Consider the following 24,483-nt stretch of genomic DNA (forward strand, 5'->3'; position numbering starts at 1 on the left):
ATAAGAACATGGAAGTGTTTGGGAACGACAGCAACTCAGCCACGAAGTGGTAGGCCACGTAAACTGTCGGAGCGGGGTCAGCAGATGCTGAGGCGCATAGTGAGAAGAGGTCGCCAACTTTCTGCAGAGTCAATCGCTACAGACCTCCAAACTTCATGTGGCCTTCAGATTAGCTCAAGAACAGTGCGCAGAGAGCTTCATGGAATGGGTTTCCATGGCCGAGCAGCTGCATCCAAGCCATACATCACCAAGTGCAATGCAAAGCATCGGATGCAGTGGTGTAAAGCACACCGCCACTGGACTCTAGAGCAGTGGAGACACGTTCTCTGGAGTGACGAATCGCGCTTCTCCATCTGGCAATCTGATGGACGAGTCTGGGTTTGGTGGTTGCCAGGAGAACGGTACTTGTCTGACTGCATTGTGCCAAGTGTAAAGTTTGGTGGAGGGGGGATTATGGTGTGGGGTTGTTTTTCAGGAGCTGGGCTTGGCCCCTTAGTTCCAGTGAAAGGAACTCTGAATGCTTCAGCATACCAAGACATTTTGGACAATTCCATGCTCCCAACTTTGTGGGAACAGTTTGGAGCTGGCCCCTTCCTCTTCCAACATGACTGAGCACCAGTGACCAAAGCAAGGTCCATAAAGACATGGATGACAGAGTCTGGTGTGGATGAACTTGACTGGCCTGCACAGAGTCCTGACCTCAACCTGATAGAACACCTTTGGGATTAATTAGAGCGGAGACTGAGAGCCAGGCCTTCTCGTCCAACATCAGTGTGTGACCTCACAAATGCGCTTCTGGAAGAATGGTCAAAAATTCCCATAAACACACTCCTAAACCTTGTGGACAGCCTTCCCAGAAGAGTTGAAGCTGTTATAGCTGCAAAGGGTGGACCGACATCATATTGAACCCTATGGATTAGGAATGGGATGTCACTTAAGTTCATATGTGAGTCAAGGCAGGTGAGCGAATACTTTTGGCAATATAGTGTATATTGATTTGGTAGAATTAATGATGAAATGTAGTCATATTAAGGGAATGTGACAATGTTGTAGAGTTACAGAAAATAAAGTATGCAGAATAAAGACTATGTAACTCATCAGCTTTTAACCTGACAGTAAAAGGGAATTGTCACAGTGCTTCAGTAACACCAGAACCTCCAGTTGGAAGCTTTGAAAAGTGCAACAGTTCTCTTAGTCCTGACATTCTCTGCAATTCAACTGACACAGTTAATGTGTCATGGTAAGAAATCTTGTTTATGTTTAGCAATAATAAATGTTAAAAAAAAGATAATTAATATTGGTTTGAGATCAAGATATGAATATGGGCATTTACTGAGCCAGCGTTAAACAAAAATAAATATAAAACATAAATAACACATAATATAAATATAAAACATAAATCTCACATTATAATTGGCTACATATCCCTTGCTTGCATTAACTGCATCAAGCTGGTGACCCACTGACAACACCAAACTATTGGCATCTTTTTTGTGGTGCATTTACAGGCTTGTATTGGAGCTTCTTTTAGTTGTTTGCTTTGGGTTTTTTTCCCTTCAGTCTCCTCTTCAGGAGGTGAAATACATAGTTATTTGGGTTAAAGTCTTGAATTGGGCAGTCTAAAACATTCCACCATTTTCCCCTGATACAGTGTTGTATTGGCAGTGTGTTTTGGGTCTTTATCTTGCTGCATGATGAAGTTCTGATTGAAGCTCCGACTGTTGGCACTGACTGGCAGACAGCATGTTTCTGTAGACTGAACTCATATGGTTTAGATTAATAGAAGACTCTTTCTCCACATTGTTGCCTTTCTTTCACTTTGGTAGAGATTAAGTTTGGTTCCAGAATTTTTGTGGCTCATCTGAGTATGTCTTTGCACACACTCCACATTCTGGCCTTCCGATTTTTACTGCTGACGAGTGGTTTGCACCTTTTGGTGTCTGCTCTCAAAATCTCTGACATATATTCAATTGTTATACCTTCACCCCTGCCCTGTGGCGGTTGTTGGTGATGTCATCGACTGTTGTTTTGAGGGTTTTCTTCATAGCATTATTCTTACAATGTTTGTGTCAACTGTTGTTATTTTCCTTGGCTAACTTGTTTGATGTCTGATTGTTAGTACACCCATGGTTTCTGTCTTTTTTGCAGAATATGAGTTCTGAAATGAGTTCAGAATGAGTTCATTAATTCTAATTGGCAGAAAATTTGGTGTGGCCAAATCAACTTCATTTAGCACATTCATACAAAGAATAGGCATGTATGGGCATATAAAAATAGCTGTAATTCCTACACCACTCAGTTATTTTGGCTCTAGAAACCATCAAATTAAACCTGAAAGTGCAGGTTGAAGTATTTGGTATTTAATTTCAGCTCCAATATTATGTGTTAGTTAAAATAACAATAACTTATAACCCAAAGTCCAAATATACATGGACCTGACTGTATATATATAAATACATAATTATGCATAAATATATACATACAAGTAACACACACACATGCACACTACACAATATAAACACAAACTATATATTTTTCAGCAGTGGGAACAGTGAAACTGTGTATGTTTCAGTCTCCATTCCAGACCAAATGAACTGCACTTTTGGTATGTATAGCAAATACGATGGCAAAATATGCACTTCCTTTTCTAACTGATTATTCAAAATCATTATTTCTTTCAATCTTATTATAAACTTATTATGATAAAGCATATTGTGCATTGTTCAAATAAAGAGGTAGATAAAATTTGTGTATGCAAATACAATGCATGTACATCTGTTGAGACATAATTTTTTGTCTGATTTTGAATATAGTATTGCTGTTTGTATTTGCTATGATTTTTTTCAGCAAATTAAGTAATTTAGTAATGACTGATACACTGACCAGACCATTATAGAGCTTTGTTATATAGCATGGTTTCATATAACAATTAAACATATTTCAATTATTTTACTCCTCAGAAAACCAACCAAATACTTGTAACTGTTCCTCTTATTGCAGCAGCACTGGTGAGAAAACAGAGAAATTAATAATATTGTATAAAATATAGTATAAAATTATAATAAATATAGTGCAAATTAATTATTAGTATATAAACTCAGGATACCTTTCTTTTTGTTTGTTTTTTATAGCTGCATATTATAAATTGGACAATGGAACTGCAGACTCCAGTTTTAACATGACACAAGTCAGTTTTCTGGTGAAACTGTATTGTGTTATTTAAACTCAATGCATAATATTTAGTTTACAATAATATAAACTCTACTTTATGTTGGAAGTAAGATACAACTGATCATTTTCTTGTTCCACAGATATTAACAAATCCCATATGTAACATGACTAGGTATGTTTATCAAATACTATTTATATATTTCTATTCCTAATTATCAATATATGTGTGTGTTTACACTTTATTAGGAAGGCCTGTACACTTACTCATACATGCAATTATAATTGTAATTTTTTCAACAACAATTGGAATGGGGATAAAATGAGATCTCAGTGATTTTGACTGTGACATGATTGTTACTGCCATACAGGCTAGTATGAGCATTTGATCTCTATAGTTTACTCTAGAGATATTGGTGCAATAAAGGAAAAGAATGAGAGACATTAACAGTATAGTAACTCAAATAATCTCTCTTTACAATTGTGATGACCATAAATGCATCTCAGCCTGTTTAGGTGGATGGGCTCAATTTGTGCTTTATACAATACAATTGCATTGTATCCAGCCGCATGAATAGCCGAATATGTATATGTATATATATATATATATATATATATATATATATATATATATATATATATATATATATATATATATATATATATATATATATATATATATAGTCAAAACTAAATGTCTTTAGTGTATAGCTAAAAAATATACAGTTCAACATGTGTGTGTGTGTGTGTGTTTAGTTTTGATTGCCAGGCTTTGAAGAACATTTCCCAGATCTATGAAGTAAGTATCTTAGTGTCCTTGGGTTAGAAGAAAAACCATTTCTGTTAATATTTTAAAAATGAATATATACATATATATATATATATATATATATATATATATATATATATTAGTATATATATATATATATATATATATATATTTTTTTTTTACCAAATAGAATTATTCTGTGACATGTAATATAAGGTAAGTTTACTATCAGTGTTTGTACAAATTCATTTGCTAGTTGCTTTAATGCAAAACAATTTAAGATTCAGAGAAGACAATATAAAGAATTAAGCTTTTAAAAACTACATTACGGTCTTACACTCAGAGCTAACACAAATTGGCCTTTGCTTATACTAATCTGAAGAAACCAAAAAAATGTACAAATATTACAAAGTTTTTATTGTTTAAACTTCTCTTTATTTACTTGCCTGCAAAGATGCACCATCATTGTGAAACTAAGAAAAGCCATAGATGTGTGTTTACTCAGCTCAGCATTACGGAGTGCATTCCAAAACCAGAACACCATTGTCACTGTCACCAGAGTGGGTATGTGTATTAGTCTTACAGCTTCAACAAATGTAAAAGTGGTCTTCATACATTTTCATGCTTCATGCTCTATTCCACTCTATGGACTATATTCAGAGTTGGCAGTTTTTTTGACATTAAAAATGTTCATGCCTCTGAGTTTTTCTTGAGTTTAAACATTGTATAAGGAGTTTTATAAAAGTGTCTAGACTACCACCTTAAAGACAAGTCCTTGCCTTTACCTGTCACAACTTCCTTCTCTCCACACAAATCAGTAGGCAGAGAAAACGTGGAATGAACAAGGAGATAATGTTTTCCCTTTTCTGTTAACAGGTAGCTGATATAAATAGGCTAGGGCTAGAACCCCTCTGTCTCTAAACACAAAAATGTCAAGGTTTCATTTTCATCACCATAAGAAAAATACACATAATAATACAAAGGTGCATAAATGGGGCTGATTTCTTTGAATCTCAGACTGTAGTTTCATGTAGACTTTCAGTGACAGTAGTATCATGTGAGTACAATGTAATACCCACTAGAAGCATTTGTATGTAATTGTTTGCCACACATTATTCTTAAGCTGAGAACTTGTGGTTTATTTGTTGCTCAACTAAAATCAAAGTTTCATTTTTGTCAGGACCAACTGTCACTGCTGTCATCTGTAATGTAACGGGGGATAAAAGCAAAAGACAATTCTAAAATGATCAAATAAAAAAATACTAATCCAGTGATACAATTGATATTAGAAGTCTACTCACCTTTTCCGGTTTTTGTTAAGTAAAAAAAGGAAACCAGGTTATATCGTATCAGACCATTATCCACCTTGTGTGATATAGCAACCAACAAAGTTAAAGTGATAAACCATTAGAAACATTTTGGAGGACAAAAAGAAAAAGAAACAATTACAATAATATGCTTGCACAAGTGTGCACCTCCCATAACTAATACTTTGTTAAAATAATTGTTATAATAGTCTTTTGTAATCAGTCTTTTTGGATACGAGTTTAGTAACTTAGCACATCTTGATATGGCAATTGTATTACATTATTCCTTATAAAAATGCTCCAGATTTATCTAATTTATCACATATGCACAGGTAGCTTTAAATAATTTATGAAGGCATATCTGTGAAGCGTTATTTTGACATGCATGAGAGACAGGTCACATGTGAGTTATGATTCTATTTCAAAAATTATTTCATTGAACACTGGCTCCCTCAGAGGTTCATCATTTTAATTGTGTGTGAGTGAAATTCCATAAAAAATCCATTGACATTACAGAATTGGGCTATGTTCAGTTAAATGTTTATAAAATCATAATGTAAAAGATGTCATGATAATTATGTGATGTGAATTTGAATTTGGGGTCCAAGTATGACCATACTTATGTCTGATTTCTGAATACCAGCATTAACTGCCCCACTATGGGCACACATCTCAACTCTGAATATGGCCCTATATGATTTTGTATGTTTAAATGATACATAATTTATGAATATGCATGTGGTATTACTATGCATTGCTGCATAACATCACACCTCAATGTTGTATTGAGACTCAAGCTTTTGTCTTTCAGCCATATGCACCTGGGAAGATAGTATGAATGCAGATCTTTTGCAAGCAAACATATTGTCATTTTCTGATGTGCTTTCTGATGTATGCCCAGTTGGAACAGTGAACATTGTGTCAAATTACTGGTCAGTGAACAAGTTCTTATTTCTTACTTTTGATGAATATGCTTCTCAAAAGCCCTTTTATGAAAACTGTGTAAAAAAAATAGTGAGACTTTATTTAAATAACCAAATAAATGAAATTGTATACTACACAAACTGACCATATGATGCACTGTTAAACTTTTATATTGTCTCTTTCTACACATTTGACATATTCTGTTACAGCAAAAATGGAACAAATATCGCTGTGCCTTTGACAGGGAAGTGCAACAACCCAGTGAATTCTACTACCATCAGCATGCCACCATCCACTACAAACACTAATGTCACCATCATCACAACTACAGCCTCAGCCACAAACACTTCAGCTGGTACCTTAGACACAACTGGTAGGAAGACATTTTTTACAGATACACAGATCTGTCATAACATAGACATGCGAAGAATATACACTGCACAACATGTTCAACTCAAGACGTTAGTCTTCTATCAGGAAAGAGATCCTAGGCATACCTCTAAAGCTGTAACAATAAGGCTTAAAGACATATAGTATACGTGAATTTATTGGCTTGAGCATTACAAGGCTTGACCTGAATCCTATATAAAATTTGTTGACTGAACTGAGGAAGCATGTCTGAACAAGGTCTCATAAATATGTTACAAAAACACTAATTCTGACACTGTCTTATGATAAGCTTGTAGAAAGAAAACCAAAATATTTGCAAGGCCATATTGCATAACCTGATGTTCATAGTGGTTGTTGGAGATGGTAAACTATGGTAAATAAAAAACAATGATTTGATCCCAGATCGAGTTGGCCAACTCAAATACCTTGACTGTCAGGAGAGCAATGAATTGAAACACCTTCTCTGACTCTTAATATCCCCTTGAAGTTGGTGAGAGAATACTATAAGAGAAAAGCTCTACACTGAGAAGCATCACCTGCATATTTATCTGGCACAGACACTGGTGGCGGAGTGCTGAGCCATGGCAGCAATGGTTTGAGCCAGATGTTCAACTTTGGACTCCAGGTCGACAATGCAATGGAATAGTGCCAGCCTGAAGCACCTGCTGCATCCATGATTAGCAAGTTATTCTGTCATATGGCAGACTCACAGAGGTTGTATGCAAGTGCAGGGCCTGATTTATTAAACACAACAAAGTGCAAAAAAACAAATGAGTCACAAAATTAGGAACAGCTAGACATAGTGGAATTAGTAAAAGTATAGAAATACATATACAGTGAGAGTCCAAATTGGCATTCAAAAACACAGGTTGTAACAAGTAGATCAATTGGGGGCAGAACACCATTATCCAATGGACTCCAAAACAAATGAGAAAACAGGCAAAAACTGAAAAAAAAAAAAAACACTGCAGATGCAATGCCATTTGCCAGAACACTTGCAAATGGCTTAGCAACATCACAAATCACAATAAACTGACTGTATATCTATACCTTGTAAAGAGGAACTGAAATAAAATAGCTTACAAAAGGGAAAATCAGACACACATCATGGGGAACAGATGAGTTAAAATAAAATCCAGTGATTGAGAGCTTGGGAGTGCTGGCGATTGCTTGGAATTGGAGTCTTCCACAATTTGTCAGCCTCATCAAAGCAGGATTCATGACACTGAGCGTTGAAACTTGAAGCAATACAGGGAAATTGTACAGGAAATTGCAGGCCAGTAAATTCTTCCACACAAACTTGGCAAACCATATCTTGAAAAACCTTTGTGCACAGGCGTGTGTCATGCTGGTACATATTTGGGCTAGGCTTCTTAGTGGTAACAGTTTGGGGAAGGCCCACATATTGATGTGATAGTCAGGTGTCCACAAACTTTTGGCCATATAGTGCATGTCAGTTGGGAGTTTAATTCTTAATATTATTTTTAAAATACATTAATATTACTTTATACTCACTGTGCTATACTATAAGTTGGGAAAAAATGTAAGACATTTAATAATGTGTGCAGGGTATTAAACACTGAAATTGTATTATTTATACTGTGTCACATATAGCCTCCACAGGCTCATCAACCAGTGCAGAAGCGAAAGCTGAAGGTCTTCTAAATCTAAGCAGGAATGCATCTTCTCTGAACTCCACACAGATACAGCAGGTTGTATCTCTGCTGGAGTCAATTATTTCTGGACCCAGTGTTAGCTTGGCTCTGGGAAACACGTCTATCAACATTGTCAGCAATCTATTAAATGCACCTCCTAATACACTGACATCCATTTCAAACAGGTAAAAGTGACCAGATTGACTTTGAACAGAACTGAATAAACTAGAATTATTCTTCATGGATCAATTAAATGTTGTGCATGAACAGCATTACTAATTATATACAATATAAATTGTCTCTTGCTTTTATATTACATCTTATTATATTTGACAGCTAAGGGGAAAAGCTATTTCCTTCTTCTGTCTGCATTTTCTGTCTTTGATTTTGCAGGATTAAGTTGCTCACTTATTTTGCCACCTCTGAATACTACCCTACGTGTTAAAGTTAATTCCTTAAAATATAGCACCAAGACATCTGACAAATAACATGCACTATATGACAGTTTTATACACTATAATAAAAATTACAGTATATCTTTTCTGATTTGATAAGGATTATTGGCATTGTGGATACTGTTGCCTTGAAGCTGGTTGTGCAGGGACAGAGTCAAAGTATTCTTTCCCCATCTGTGGCTCTGGCAGTAAAATTGGTGGATGGGGCTCTTTTTCCACAGACCACATTCACCATCACTGGCCCCTCCAACTTGCAGGTAACACCCTGTTAACATCTACTCATACTGTTCAGGAACAAATTGTCATAAATCATAAAAATCTTTATATACAGTGCTCAGTATAAATGAGTGTAAAGTAAAAGTAACATTTTAAACAATATCTCAATGAACACAAAAACAATTTCCAAAATGTTGACAAGACTAAGTTTTATATAACATCTGTTTAACTTATAACATGAAAGTAAGGTTAATAATATAACTTAGATTACATATTTTTCAGTTTTACTCGAATTAGGGTGATGCAAAAATGAGTACACACCACAACAAAAACTACTACATCTAGTACTTTGTATGGCCTTCATGATTTTTAATGACAGCACCAAATCTTCTAGGCATGGAATGAACAAGTTAGCATCATTTTGCAACACCTATCTTTTTCCATTCTTCAATAATGACCTCTTTTAGAGACCGGATGCTGGATGGAGAGTGATGCTCAACTTGTCTCTTCAGAATTCACCATAGGTGTTCAACTGGGTTCAGCTCAGGAGACATACTTGGCTACTGAATCACTTTCACCCTGTTCTTCTTCAGAAATCCAACAGTGGCCTTAGATGTGTGTTTAGGATCATTGTCATGTTGGAAAAGTGCATGACGCCCAAGGGAACGGAGTGATGGTAGCATCTTCTCTTTCAGTATAGAGCAGTACATCTATGAATTCATGATGCCGTCAATGAAATGCAGCTTCCCGACACCAGCAGCACTCATGTAGCCCCACATAAGGACACTGCCACCACACTGCCATCACTGTAGGCACCATGCATTTTTCTTTGTATTCCTCACCTTTGTGACGCCATACAGTTTTGAGGCCATCAGTTCCAAAAACATTTATCTTAGTCTCATCACTCCAGAGTATAGAGTCCCAGTAGTCTTCATCTTTGTCAGCATGGGCCCTGGCAAACTCTAGAAGGGCTTTTTTGTGCCTGGGCTTTAGGAGAGGCTTCTTTCGTGGACGGCACCCATGCATGCCATTCCTCTGCAGTGTACGCTGTATTGTGTCACGGGTGACAGTCACCCCAGTTTGGCTTTCTACTTCTTTAGATAACTGCAGTGAAATTGCATGCCGATTTTCTTCAACCCTTCTCATCAGAAGACACTTCTGTCGAGGTGTTAACTTCCGTGGACGACCTGAACATGTCTGTGAGATGGTTGCAGTTCCATCTTTTTTAAATTTTTGTACTACTTTTGCTACAGAATTCTGGCTGATAAGTAAAGCTTTGCTGATCCTGTAGCCTTCACCTTTCTGGTCTTGTGACATTTCTATTCCATGTCATTGCTGACAGCATGAAATGGGAAGGGGTTTTCTTTAAGTAACACCCTTTTATAGTCAGCTGTCTGCTGGGCACCTGTGTAATGAATAATCAGATTCACCAGTGGTTGAATTCTTGTTAAATTAGACATTTGTAGTCTAAAATTTAGCTTTGCTCCAGAGACTTTCAGGGGGTGTACTCATTTTTGCATCACCCTAATTTAAATAAAACTGAGAATTTTGTTCTCTAAGTTATATTATTAACCTTACTTTCGTGTTATAAGTTAAACAGATGTTATACAACATTTTTGAGATTGTTTTGTGTTCATTGAGATACAGCTTAAAATGTTACTTTTCAAAGGGGGTGTACTCATTTACACTGAGCACTGTATAGTATAGTATAGCAATTAGAAAGTATAATACTGTCTTGTGCTTGTTCCTAATTAGAAACACTCTCACAATACTTTATGTAAACTGTAAAGTAAGAATTGTAGGTTGAAAAATATTTGAAAACCAGCTAAATTGTAAATTAACCTACGATAACATGAGAACCTAATATTATGGACTTATGTCTTTTCTAATGTATTTTAGATTGACCCAGGTTTGAGGAGAACTGAGCCCAGCTCTCCTCAGGGTTCTATAATGCTCCCTGCTTCGCTCACAGGGAACCTCACTCCTCAACAGCAGCAACTGGCCTCCAGAGTACAGTTTAATTTCTACCAGAAGACCACTCTATTCCAGGTGTGTTCTCTTTCAAATATACTATATTTTATTTGTTTAATTCACATGTGCACAATATCTAGCTACATTGAAAAGTTTATGAGGTGGTTAGTTGACATGCTATGAGTGTGTGTGTGTGTTACATCTGCTTCAATCTGACATGCTTTCATTGTTGTCATTACAATCTACAGGACAAAGCATTAAACCCAAACAGCAGTAAATTGATCAGTGGGGTTCTTGCCTCCAGTGTGGCTAACTTGTCCATCTCTAACCTGAGAGACCAAATAGTTTTTACCCTGAAGAACACAGACATTGTTGAGGTCAGTGAAAGAAGGGCTTTAAAACAAAGCTTAAAATGCATTTTTATCATGGGTGAATGGTAAACAAATGTTTGATATTAATACATTCATTATTGTCACCCTCAGTGTCCACAGGGTAACTGTTCACGAGCATGTGTATTTTGGAAATTCGACTTAAACGGTGAGGACTATAAATAATGAGAATAACAGAAACTTAATATATAAATGGTAGAGGTCAGTAGAGGTCAAAAAAGAAGCCTGGGAAATGTAATATACAGAAGCACTTCAAAAAACATTTTTTAAGCAGTACTACTTCCCACAAGTGGAAATGTGTTCCTACATATTGAACTGGAGTGTGGGCAAGATTATGATTGTACTGCTAATGCTGCTTTGGTTAATTTTATCTTCAGAATTTAAATATATAATTAAAACAGTTTCTCAAGTGTGTCACACAGTTTTTTGCATTGTTCCAAACTGATTTATATGGTATCATGATCAAATCTAACATATTTTTAATATTATTTGACTGCATTTTTTTTTGTAAGGTGGTTCTGGTGGCTGGAGCACTGAGGGCTGCAACCTGCTGAACCACAGTGAAGCTGAGACAATTTGTGGCTGTAACCATCTGACCAGCTTTGGTGTTCTCTTGGTGAGAGAAATCATTACCTCTCATTGACTCACTAGAATAAAAAACTTTGCTTAGTATTTATTTTAATTTAAGAATATAGATATGAGGAAAGATGAAAATATTATTGCATAAAGTCTGGGACTTCAAACTCATTAGGATTTTAAGCACAGTTGGAGATAATCTTAGTTGTAGGATACTTTCAACTAAGGATACTTTCAAAGAAATTTTATTTTGATATACATACTGGTCAAGGTATGAAAATTGTCCAAAAAGTGGTTGGTAATCTGGTAATGATTAGTGGTAGGTAATCTGAGCTCACATGCATTTGACAGAAAAATTTTATTTTTAGGCTTCCAATGTCAGGAATTGGTGCCTCCACTAGTGCAGAATCCAGAAACAAATTAAGGGATAAGGGTGCAAAATGGGGATTTTATTTCATAAATATCAAAACACTAGGGAAAACTAGGGAACAAATAACAAACACAAAGATCAGAAACCAGGCAGCAAAACCACATAACAAAAGACAAGGACTCAGAAAACACAAACACAAGACAGCAGGGACAAATAGGGAAGGTAGTCATTGAAATATAAGGAACAGGTTTGCAGAGGTGGGGAAAGAGAGGAAGAATTGGGTGGGGCAAGCAAATGTGCAAACAACATAAACAGAAGCACATGAGAACATAAAGAAACCCTGCCAGACCGCCCCCTAGTGTTCTGGCAGGAAACTGTCCAGCAGTCCATGACTCAAGTCCCATGTGGCTCCCAACGCGACAGTCCGAAACTATCCCCAAGAGTCTGGAAGGACGTGATCCCAGCAAGAACCAGTGAGGAGCGGGGAGCACAATGAGGTCCAATGGAGAAGCAAGGGCCACAGCAAGGCTCGAGGGGGGAGGAAGGGGCACAGTGAGGCATGTGGGGGGAGCGAGGAGCATGGCGAGGTGTTTGGGGGGAGCGTGAAGCACGGCAGTGAAGCCAAAGGGTCCCAAGCGACATCCGCAGCAGAACAGGAGAGCCAAGCGACGACCTCAGCCCAGCTAGGGTAGTGAAATGTCCTGAGGGGGGGAGCCTCCTCTGCTGAGTGCCCAAAACTGGGCCATGTCCCCATAGTAGCAGAAAAAATGTCCAAAGACCAGGGACAAAAAAAAAGGAGACAGATTAGGCCAGTAACATCTTCCGCAGACAAGGAGTGAGGCAGCGTCCTCAGCAGGAAAATAGGAAGCAAAGCGGCGCCCTTCACAGGAACAGAAGCGGAGCCATGTCACAGAGCACAAAAGAAACAGGAGAAGCAGATTAGACTGGTAACATCCTCCACAGGCAAGGAGTGAAGCGGCACCCTCTGCGGAAAACTGGAAGCAAAGCGGCATCCCTCACAGGAGCTGAAGCAGAGTGTCATGAAAAATAGAAAAAGTCCAGGGAAAAAAAGGTCCTTGAAGATCAGACTTAAATTGTCCAGAAATATATGCTCCAGAAAACCCTTAGGAACCTGGCTGGACTTATCCCACTGTGTCTGGGAGTGGCTGAGTCCTTCTGTCAGGAGTTGGTGCCTCCACTGGTGCAGAATCCAGAACCAAATTCAGGGATAAGGGTGCAAAATGGGGATGCAGTCCATCACATCCAAGCTGAGCAATAATAAACTGTGTGGATATTAAGAAGTCAAATCCTAAAGGTATAATTGTTCTTTTGTCCTTTGTGACACTGGCTAAATGTGGGCGCCTCTGAGCACATGTACACAGAGGCATGTAGTGCTCTTCTCAAAGCCCTCCTTTTCACCAGGTGTCCTGTGGCATTGCACGAACAGCATTTCAGCACTAGCACTAGATATAGTGGCTTTGAGTGAACAGATCATCCCCAGATTGGTACTTGTTGTGTGGTAGAGATGAAATAACTAGTGGGTAGGAATAAGTGTTGACAAATTTGTGGTTGAAGCCAAAAAAGAGACCATTAAATTTCAAGAGGTAAGGGAACCTCATAGTGTTTTATCAGTGCATAATTATAGAATCCATATTTTTTGATGAGCATAAAAGGTGCCTTTTTGTTGACTAATGACTTCTGCTGCCACACAAGGAATTTAGTAATAAATGAAGAAAAGTTCTAAGTTGGTCCTACCCTTGCTCCCACAGCCACAACTCTTTTGGGAAATCTTAATAGATTGTACTAGATTTTAGAATGTCTTTGTGAATTTCTGTTGATTTAGCCTTAAGAGCTGAAGAGCATTACTGACCTCTCTAATGCCCTTCAATTCTTAAGGCTGAATGGAGAGAAAGTATTCATTGTTGAGCTCAGGACTGAGTTCTTTCACACCAGTTTTGGCAAACCATGTCTTTATGGAGCTTGCTTTGTGTACAGAATCATTGTTAAGTCAGCACTGTTATCATAGTCAAGTTAAATGCTTAGTTCTAATGCATATAATTGTTTTACTCGCATATTTCAGCTTTATTATTTTTGTATACATTTTTATAATAGGACCTTTCCGGACAAGGGATCAATAATCGTCTGCAGGCTACCATTCTAACCTACATCACCTATATTGGCTGTGGCATCTCTGCCATTTTTCTCTCCATCACCCTGATGACGTATCTGGCTTTTGAGTGAGTTTTGCACCAATTTCACATTGAAAAGGCAATATAGAATATATATAAATTAAGTGTCTTATTGCAAGTAGTAAAATCAGTATCAATTAGGCAAACAAATATACAGTATGTCCTGATGGAAATCTACACTAAGTAAATTCAAGGTTCTTAATTCATTTAAGATCAGTATTTTTTAACTTCTTTTGAAGGACACTCCGTAAGGATATCCCATCAAAAATTGTGATCCATCTGTGTTTGGCTTTGCTTCTGTTGAACCTGACATTCCTACTGGATGCTTGGCTGGCTTTGTACCCCAATGTTGTGGGTCTCTGCATCTCCACTGCCTTCTTCTTGCATTACTTCCTGTTGGCGTCTTTCTCCTGGATGGCCATGGAGGCTGTCCATATGTACATTGCCCTTGTTAAAGTTTTTAACACATATGTGTCCCGCTTCATGGTCAAATTAGGACTTGCTGGCTGGGGTATGTTGAAAATTTTTTGTTGTTAATTTGGTAACTTTTTTATAGCTGGTTTTATTTTAAATATATTTTTTAGTTCTATTGTAATAGTTTTGCTTGAATAAATTGTGATTTATTTCTTTACATTTAAGGTATTCCTCTAATTGTGGTCATAATTGTGATAGCCATTGATAAAAACAATTATGGACTAGTGTCATATGGGAAGTTTGAAGATGGAACCTCTGATCAATTGTAAGAGCATCTAATGAGCATTTTTTAAATTTATTACACTGTTGGAAATCACAGGTATGTAACTGAGTGATCTTGTCATCTTTCTCCATGTAGTTGCTGGCTGAAGAACGAAATAGCCTTCTATGTTGCAGTGGTAGCATACTTCTGTATTGTCTTTGTACTGAACCTTAGCATGTTCATTGTAGTAATGGTTCAGCTTTGTCGCATTAAGAGGCAAAATCCCCATAACCTACAACATCGTAGTATCCTACAGGACTTGCGGAGTGTGGCAGGGCTTACTGTTCTCCTAGGCCTCACCTGGGGATTTGCTTTTTTTGCCTGGGATGCTGTCAACCTGCCATTTATGTACCTGTTTGCCATCTTTAACTCACTGCAAGGTATGCATTTAAGCACTTACTATACATGTTCTAATATCTCTTTAAGCATGTACTGTAGTATTAAATAAATTTTTCTGGCTAACAGGCCACTGGCTAGATATAGCCAGATATAAAGTGTTCTCTAAGATATTTCAGAGAACACTTTAGGACACACTAAATCGATTCCTTCCTTTCTTTTAACCAACCTTTTAGTTTTAAGTAGTCTTAGTTCTGGAAAATATTTCAGCAATAAAGTTGTAACAAACCATCCAAAATACAAGGCAAACTTAAAGTTAACAGAATAAGCACAGCTCAGGGGATTGGCAAACATGATATACAAAGGCTAGGCAAAACACAGAAAACTAAAAGCAGAAACACATAAACAAATGCTTGGTAGACAGCACACAAGGTAAGTATAGTTCATATGTCAGTGTGCAAGATTTTGTGATTGGAGTGCCAATTTAATGGGAAACAGTTAAATATAGTTAAAAGTGACTGAGAGCAAGGTAGTGTAAGTAGCTAACCTGAACCTGCTCACTACTCTGAAACTTATCATCCACCACTGGTGAATTGGTAGGACTAACATTCCATGGGAATATCTGAGGCTGGTAACCGAGCACACAATTAAAAATTGAGTTGGGTAGCAGAGTGACAAGGAATTTTGGGCATACTCTGCCCAAGGCAGGAACTGGCCAAAACATCTGGGTTGGTGGATACAGAGTGTATGTATGAATTTGGCTATAATTTCCTTGTTTGTTTGTTCAACTTTCCTATTAGTTTGTGAATACCCAGACATTAGATTGATGGTCACTCCCAGTTTTTCCATAAAGCTGGCCCAGATCCGGAAGGTGAACAGCAGACCCCAGTCACTTACAATCTCCTCACAGATTCTGAATAAATGAAACACATGACTAAACAGAAACTCTGAGGTAGTAAAAGCAGAGGGGAGAATGGGGAGAGGTATCATGTGCAGGGCCTTGAGACAAGTGGTCAATCATTACTAATATGGTGGTGTTACCTTTGGATTCCAGCAGATCAATTGGCATGAACCTATGGCACAGGAGGGGGAAGGATGTGGTCTTCACTATCAGGCCTAGATTCTGCTGAGTGAATGTGTGACAACAAGTCCTCCTTGGTGTTCTTAGAGCTTGGATGAGTTTATAGTGTGAATTGGAAGCGAGTGTAGGAGAGAGACCAGCAGGCTTAATGGAGGTTCAGATGCATTGCAGTTCTGAGAGCTCCTGATCCCCAATGTATTTCTCAGTGACCGATAGTTTTCTTAAAAAGAAGGTGACTGGTGAATTGTGAAAGGATTGCCCCAACTCCTGTTTCAGAGGTGTCAACCTCAAGAACAGAGGGCCAAGTTGGATTTGGATGCTTCAGAAGAGGAGCTGTGGTAAAGGCAGTCTTAAGTTGAGTCCTTGGTTGGTTGAGGCAGGGGCCAGTCAATGATACTGGCTTGGTCCATAGGGGGTGATCACATAGCCTAGGAATGAAATAGTGTATTTGTCACACTTCTCTCCTATCCTGTACAGCTGGTGCTGCATGGGGTTTTGGAGCACCTGGCAGACATGCTGCACATGGGTATCATATGACGTGGAGTAGACTTGAATTTCATCAATGTGGGCAGCCACAAATTTACCCAGCATATTCCTCAGAATATCATTAGCAAAACCAAAGTCAACAGATCAGGCACAGGTCAGACGATCAGTAGGGCTAGGTGAAAACACAGGACACTACAGGCAGAAATAAGGAATAAGAACACAAGGTAAGCTAAGTGTATACTTCACAAATACATGTATGAGAGTCTATTTAATTGGTGACGGTGAGTGTCTGTGTAATCGGAAACAGGTGAGTCTAGTCCGGTGACAGAGCAAGGCAATATGTTTTCTCGGAAGTCGAATCCAGTTCAGCCATGTTTGTAGCCCACGGTGCATGCATGATATATAAAGTCTATGCACCCCTGTTAAAATTGTTTTTGTGAGGTAAAAAAATTAAATCATGTCAAATCTCCAACAAAATTCAGGTCAAAAATAAATGGAAATATTCTAAGAGAAAAAAGAAAAACCTACAAGCATGCATACCACTTAACTAATATTTTGTTAAAGTACCTTTTGCTTTTATAATAAAACATTCAGTCTTTTTGGGTAAGAGTCTAAAAACCTAGCACTGTTTAAACAATTTCAAAATTTTATTTCACTTTTCCTTTCAAAATTGCCCCAGATCTGACGAATTGCAAGGGAAGCTTATGTGCACAGCCCACTACAAGTACATGGAAATGTGCTTTGGGTTATCATGCATGATACTGAAGAAAGCTATCCCAATAGCATAATTTTACCTTCACCTTTTTGGGTGATATGTTGTTTTTTTATGTAAAACATATCTTTTAATATTATGCCCCAAAAGTTCTACTTTGATCTCCTTAGACCTTCACAAATGATCCACATTGTTGTGGTAATTTACATGGGCTTAGGTGATTTTTAGAAAGGGCTTCCATCTAGTCACCCTACCTCATAAAACAGATCTTAAGAACCAAGAATACGAGAGATTGTTGTCACATGGAGAGATGTTTTGGCAATGTCACTGTTAATCTCCATTTTCAGCACTTTTTGAGATGGCCTTCATAGTGTTCCATGGTACCTCTAATGTTTTGGAAATTCTTTTGTACTCCTTTCCTGATCAATACCATTTGTTAATGCAATCTCATACATGTTTTGTAAACTATTTGCAACCCATGGCTTCAGCAGTCAGATGTCAAGAAAACAGTTAAAAACAGTTAAAAACAGTTAATCATTCAATTAAATGTTATTATGGTTGAAATAATTATTTTATTTATTTGTTTTGCACTTGAATTTTGGTGTTTGCGATATCACTTCAAAGTTGGAAAATGATCTGGCATAATTTATCTTGGTTTAATTATTCACAAAAACCTGCAATTTTGACACATCTATGACTTTATATATCTCCTGGACTAATCTAACACATTGTGAAGGTGCATTTATGACTCACTGGGCCTTATTTTTCTGCTCCAGGCTTCTTTATCTTTGTGTTCCACTGTGCCGTGAAGGAGAATGTCAGAAGACAGTGGAGAATACATTTGTGCTGTGGAAACCTGAGGCTAGTTGAGAACTCTGGTGTGTTTGTCTTATTCAACAAATGTTTTGACATTTCATGGCAATGGAATGTTGTGTGCATTAAAGATTTTCATTTAATTTGTTTAAATTATGTTGGATGTGATCCATTTATTTTAAATAGATATATTAAAATCAGAATTTATACACAATATTTCTGCCTTTGGATAACAGACTGGAGTCACACTGCTACACAGAGGACAAAGAAATCCACCATAAATAGACTTGCTTCCTCATTCAGATCAGTGAAATCATCGAACAACTCATCCAGTTCTTTCTTGGTCAGTGACATCTCAAGATCAGACAGGTCAATGGGAATTGGTGAGTGTTGGCCAGTCTTTCAATCTTTCCATTACACTTTATACAACTCTCAATCTGTCTATTAAACTATCAACATCCACCTCCTGCAACATTCCAAATTAAATTTAGGATAAAGAAATTGCATCTCCTGACAAGGCTATACTGTAATTTACAGTTTTTTGCCTGCTTAATTCCTAATCACAGGCAATCCGTTAGATGACCGTGCAATCACAGAGCAGGAGGAGCCCAGCTCAGATGTAGTCCTAAATGAGATCAACCACAGGTATCGGAGCCAGCGATCCCTCTGACCTGAAAACCAACATATGTAATTGTGATATAATGACATTTATATGTATTTTTGCATTATGTATATGTTGTACATATTTTCTTTGATAGTATATATGGTATATACTGAATAAACCAATTTGTGTTGTAGCATTTACAGTAGATTACCAGTGGTTAGCCAAATAGCCTGACCAAGGTTAACTGAGCGATATTTAATAGGATTCATTTAAATAATTCACTATTGGTTTAGATATTAAAATGATATTTTCATTTCATAGTGGATTAAAGTGATGTTTAAATAAATGTATGCATTTCTAATAAAATACTATTGTTCATCCTCTGTTCAATGAAATGTGAAATGGTAAAATTAAAGCTTGCTTTGTAAATTAAATGAATGCTAGTATTTCTCCAGTCACTAATCTCTCTTTGAAACCAGCAGCAAGAAATCCAAGCACAAAAAATTCACCAAGCACAATTTTTTTGGTAGCTTAGCATAAAGCTAGCTGCCTAAAGTTAATGATATGTTTATAATGACCTTGATGACCTCAGTACAATGATTAGTATGGTCAGTGCTACTTATTTAACCAAGAACTGTGTCTGTATCTTAAATATTTAAAGCCTATAATGCTAAGCTAATTTAAATGTGGAACACAGATATTTTACATTATCCACAGTACTGTATGTGCGACCATGTCAATTTTACGGCAAACAGGGTAGGAACCAAGTTGAGAAATTTCAAGTTGAGGGGATATTTTCTGTGGCTTTTACTGGTTGTAGGTGGGAGTACTGGCTCTAAAGTGTTGCCCAACATAAACAAATATTTAATATACAAGGCAAATTAAGTTTTTTCCAAGGTGCTAAAATGGTCAAGAGGAGACTTCCTGAATACCTTGACCACTGTTAATATCAATTTTGTAGGTTTATAGTATGAAATGCATTAACATGAAAACTTTGTTGGAGTGAAAGTCCCATCTTCCGATGATTTTTAACTTGAGTTGTTGAAAGTGTGCTGAATGGCGCAGACTTAATAAACATGACCCAGAGTTCTGGTAAAATTCCACCCATAATATCCTAGAGTTATCATGTATGATGAGCTAAGTGAATACTTAGAGTCACTGTTTTCTTACACTCTAGATAATGTAGCTCCATTTAGAAGAAAAATAATTAGAGAGAAAAAATGTTCATGCTGGTATAACAATCACACATTGCATCCTAAAACAGACAACTAGAAGATAAGAACTAAGAACAAAACTAAATTGGCAATGTGCTGCTTTCCACCCTTATTGAAAATAACAAAAATAATCCTGGATTTTTATTTAATACTGTAGCAAACCTAATTAATTATTTCAATGGCAAAATTGAAAATATCAGAGAAAAAAAATCAGTCTATAAATTTAAAACCCTAGAATTTTAAATATTACTATATCCGTTCAGAATTTCATCCTTCTTAAAGAGACCAAATAATTTTCAGTAATTTGCTCTTCATATCAGCAACTTAGAATCCCTTATGTACATATTTTTCTCAAAAATATAATACCATTAGCACGTGAACCCCTTTTAAAAACAATTAATTCTTCCCTTAGCCCTGACTATGTGCCCAAACTTTTGTCTTTTATCAAACCCCTAATTGAAAACCTGACCTTGACAGCTGTCCAACTATAGGCAAATATCAGACCTTATGTTTATCTCCAAGATCCTAGAAACAGTTGCACCATAGTAGTTATGTTTATATCTACATACCTAGAGAAATAACCTTCATGAAATGTATCAGGATTTAGTCCTAGTTGGTGAATGATCTGCTACTGGTCTCTGATCAGGGTTGTATCTCCTTGATAGTGTTGCTTGACCTTAATGCAGATTTTGACCCTCCTATTATACTATTCTCCTTGATAGGCTAGAAAATGTTGAGTTAAAAGAATCAGCCTTGAACTGGCTCAAGTCTTATTTGACTGATCGTTGTCAGTTTGTAGATATAAATGTTGACTTCCCTACACACACAAAGGTAAAGTTTAATGTTTCACAATGTTCTTTTTTCTGCCCACTGTTTTTTATCCTTATGTATGCTACCTCTTGACAAAATTATTCGTAAACATGGTATTAGCTTCCACTGATATGCTGATGATACGCAATTATATGTTCCAGGAAAGCCAGATGAGAGGCACCAACTTAATAAAGTTAAACAATTTGTAAATGATATAGAATGTAAAGGACAATAGATGACTATTAACTTCCTCCTACTTAATTCTACCAAGACTACCAAGAAATGCTTATATACATGCACCCAGATGTATGCTTTATAATTACATATTAACTCTGGACAGCCTATCTGTTTCATCATTTTCAGCAGTAAAAGTCCTATGTGTGATTATTGAATTGAATTAATTCATAATCCAATGGGTGGTATTTGAGGCAGAATACAAAACTAAACAATCTCATGGCCTGTTGCTGTTGGCCAAGATTTATAGTGCTTTTTGCAGGTGGTGTACAGCATGTTGTGTAGAATGTCAGCAAGTGTATCCAATAGCCAATACAACTGCATTCACTTTGTCTGATTGAGGTCCCATTTTCAAAAATTGTTATGGACCTTGTCAAGCGATATGAACAGACTGCAAGAGGGCAGCACTTGATGTTTGTTTTAGTTTCTTATGAAATGTGTTACCTGGAAGCTCTGCATCTTCAACATCTCAACATGCAGCATTGCAGAGGCACTCTTCCTGAGTCATGAGCCCAAAAGAGATCCTGAGAGACCAGGGCAAGTCCTTTACATCACACACTCTTTATGAACTGTTAAAATAGATAAGGGTCAAATAGAATATCAAATAGAATATCACCATATCATCTTTTACAATCTGCATATAATTTCATACCATTTGCTTCTAATACAAGGAGGCAAAGTACTAATTTTACTACCCACATTAAGCTTTAAATTACTTGCAAAGTGGCAAATGACCCATATGATGAGCTGGAGAAGTGAACTATGAGATCAGGTGAATGGATAGAGGTGATGTCATCAAATATATCTCCTGAAACCATGGATGAAGTGCTATTTCCTTGTAAATAAAATATGAATAAAAACACTGGTAAAACTAAGCAGAAGAAACTGCATTTGGTGGCAGTAAATTAGTCAGAATAATTTGTCAAAATTATGCTACAAAATGTTAACAAGAAATGTTTATGCTGATAATTTGGAAGGTGGTGCTCTTTTTTTATCTAGTTCCTTAAGCTAAAATGTTTTTGGTTAAACTGTTTGGAAAACTATAGTCACAACTAATAACAAGAGCCCTAAAGTAAACGGAACCTAACACAACAATGTTATTCATTAGCTATGTTATTCATTAGTTGGCATTAATTAGGTAGGTAGCTTTTAGGTAGCTTTTCTGGCATTGCTTAGTTTAAAAAATTCCAATTAAATAAGACTGCACTGCTTACATGTAAATAAAAGAATATCCTTGTAAGTTGGTGGTTACTATCATTTCAATGAGAAGAGAGAATAAAAAGTATGGCTTGATAAAACAAAAGTTACTAGCAGGAAATAGACCACATACATTCCACTGTAGGTGGAAACAGGTAGACTGGACTTCCTTTTATAGTGTTACCCCATCAGAAGAGAGCAGATTTGCTTTCGCATATGCTGGCAAACAAGGCACACATACTAGAATGACCCAAGGCTTCAAACCTTGGTCTCATGTGTTCATTCAGGAACTCAAAGCAGATCTTAAAGATCTTTTACTAGACAGTACATTGTTGCAATATGTTGATGATTTGGTGATTTGCTTCACCTCCTTGAAGCAATGTCATATGGATTCCATTAAATACAATTCAGATAAGCCCAGGGTGGACATAAAGCACCCAAAACTAAGTTACAGTATTATCAGCCCCAGGTTGAGTACTTAGGGTAGCATAGAAAGCATACTAAGGCAATCACATGAGAACTTTACCACAAACAATCATGAATTATGACTGGCCCCACTAGTTTTTCACAAACATTTAAAGCTAGAACATACAACTTTGGGGAGCTTCAAGATTCAATGATTCGTGCCACACAGATATATCATACTAGCTCAATATCATGCAAAAATATTCAGTGATGGTGCAAAGGACCATGGAAGTACAACGGTTACTACAGTGTCTGGGCGGACTTTAAATATAAAGCTAAACAGAAAAGACATATGGCAAGCAACATGAACTCAAACAATGCCCAATATATGGCAAAATTTGCAACAAGTATAAGGAGAAGAATCACATTGAAAACAATGCTTTTCCAAGGAGAAACAGAGTGGATCATGTGGATGCAGTGGAGTAATTGGCTCTTGATGATTAATTCATCATACACATGTTAGTGCAGGAATATTTAACAACAAAATAAAATGAAAATTAAACACAGTCAAGTGGGTGAATGGTACCATTACAAATAAACAGAGCTGTCAATTTGATAAGAGTGTGAAATGTCTGACTCATGAAGGTAAAACCACACATCCTTTCAAACTCTGTCAAGCTCAAAGCCATGGGAAGGATATCTACACCCAAGGCATATGCAGACTTAAGGTGAGGCTTAAAAGGAAAAGCTTCACTTCATGTTTGTAGTTGATGTAGATAGACATGACTCACTACTAGTTAACAAAGTGAAGAATTAGGCCTTGTGAAAAGGGCGTACTGCATCAGCAATGCAAATTGTAAGAACATTGTAGAGTCAGTAGTAGATCTGTATCCAGACATCTTCAAGGAGTTTGGTGTTTTACCTTTCACCTATAAAATAAAACTAAAAAATGGTTCCTGTGCACACTACGAGATCACCATCTGGAATCTCCTCATCCCCACATCATAGAAGGCACTGAAGGGGCATGTGGATGATTTTGTCTTATATTCTCAAAAGTACAGAATCTGAACACAGGCAAAATGCAAGTTTTATGTGAGGGAATTCATCTTTTTCAGAGCCATTTTGTCAGAAGCTGGTGCGGAGCCAGACAAGAGCAAGGTGACAGCAAAACAGGGGATGCCCAGGCCCAAAAATAAAAAAGTTGTGTTAGGAGCTCTGGGGATGATAAATTGAATCGCCAAATTCATTCCAAACTTAGCTTCAAGAACAGCTGCTTCAAGACAAATGTGAGTTTAAGTGGATTGAATATCATGTCCAATAATGGGCATGGCTGAAAACCATTTAAAGATCAAAAATACAAAGAGTTATGATGAAGCTACAGCACTATTGCTTTGACTTGATTTTCACACCAGGCAAGCACATCTTCATTTGAACCCGTTGCTGAAGCTATACCTTTGTCCAACATGATATCCAAGC

At 37.0% G+C, this 24,483-nt stretch overlaps 1 protein-coding gene across 3 annotated transcripts in view; it reads left to right on the plus strand.

Moving 5' to 3' along the window:
• The window catches only part of LOC131366993 (adhesion G-protein coupled receptor G2), a 33,469-nt gene extending 13,884 nt beyond the window's left edge, over positions 1-19,585 (plus strand). For 2 of the 3 annotated variants that reach the window (XM_058412133.1, XM_058412135.1), the window contains 23 exons: positions 1,117-1,240; positions 2,541-2,605; positions 2,961-3,008; positions 3,132-3,187; positions 3,312-3,343; positions 3,925-3,967; positions 4,128-4,153; positions 4,392-4,501; positions 6,056-6,176; positions 6,378-6,541; positions 8,173-8,398; positions 8,769-8,925; positions 10,784-10,933; positions 11,104-11,232; positions 11,338-11,392; positions 11,757-11,860; positions 14,303-14,427; positions 14,619-14,890; positions 15,019-15,118; positions 15,212-15,495; positions 18,507-18,608; positions 18,780-18,926; positions 19,110-19,585. In XM_058412133.1, coding sequence (XP_058268116.1) covers positions 1,117-1,240; positions 2,541-2,605; positions 2,961-3,008; positions 3,132-3,187; positions 3,312-3,343; positions 3,925-3,967; positions 4,128-4,153; positions 4,392-4,501; positions 6,056-6,176; positions 6,378-6,541; positions 8,173-8,398; positions 8,769-8,925; positions 10,784-10,933; positions 11,104-11,232; positions 11,338-11,392; positions 11,757-11,860; positions 14,303-14,427; positions 14,619-14,890; positions 15,019-15,118; positions 15,212-15,495; positions 18,507-18,608; positions 18,780-18,926; positions 19,110-19,213 — 2,744 coding nt within the window. In that variant the 3' untranslated portion in view covers positions 19,214-19,585. The remainder of the gene's footprint in view (positions 1-1,116; positions 1,241-2,540; positions 2,606-2,960; positions 3,009-3,131; positions 3,188-3,311; positions 3,344-3,924; positions 3,968-4,127; positions 4,154-4,391; positions 4,502-6,055; positions 6,177-6,377; positions 6,542-8,172; positions 8,399-8,768; positions 8,926-10,783; positions 10,934-11,103; positions 11,233-11,337; positions 11,393-11,756; positions 11,861-14,302; positions 14,428-14,618; positions 14,891-15,018; positions 15,119-15,211; positions 15,496-18,506; positions 18,609-18,779; positions 18,927-19,109) is intronic. The other variant, XM_058412134.1, reaches the window with a different exon arrangement.
• The last annotated feature ends 4,898 nt before the right edge of the window (positions 19,586-24,483 follow it).

This window comes from Hemibagrus wyckioides, linkage group LG16 (assembly GCF_019097595.1).
Source record: "Hemibagrus wyckioides isolate EC202008001 linkage group LG16, SWU_Hwy_1.0, whole genome shotgun sequence".
Lineage (NCBI taxonomy): Eukaryota > Metazoa > Chordata > Actinopteri > Siluriformes > Bagridae > Hemibagrus > Hemibagrus wyckioides.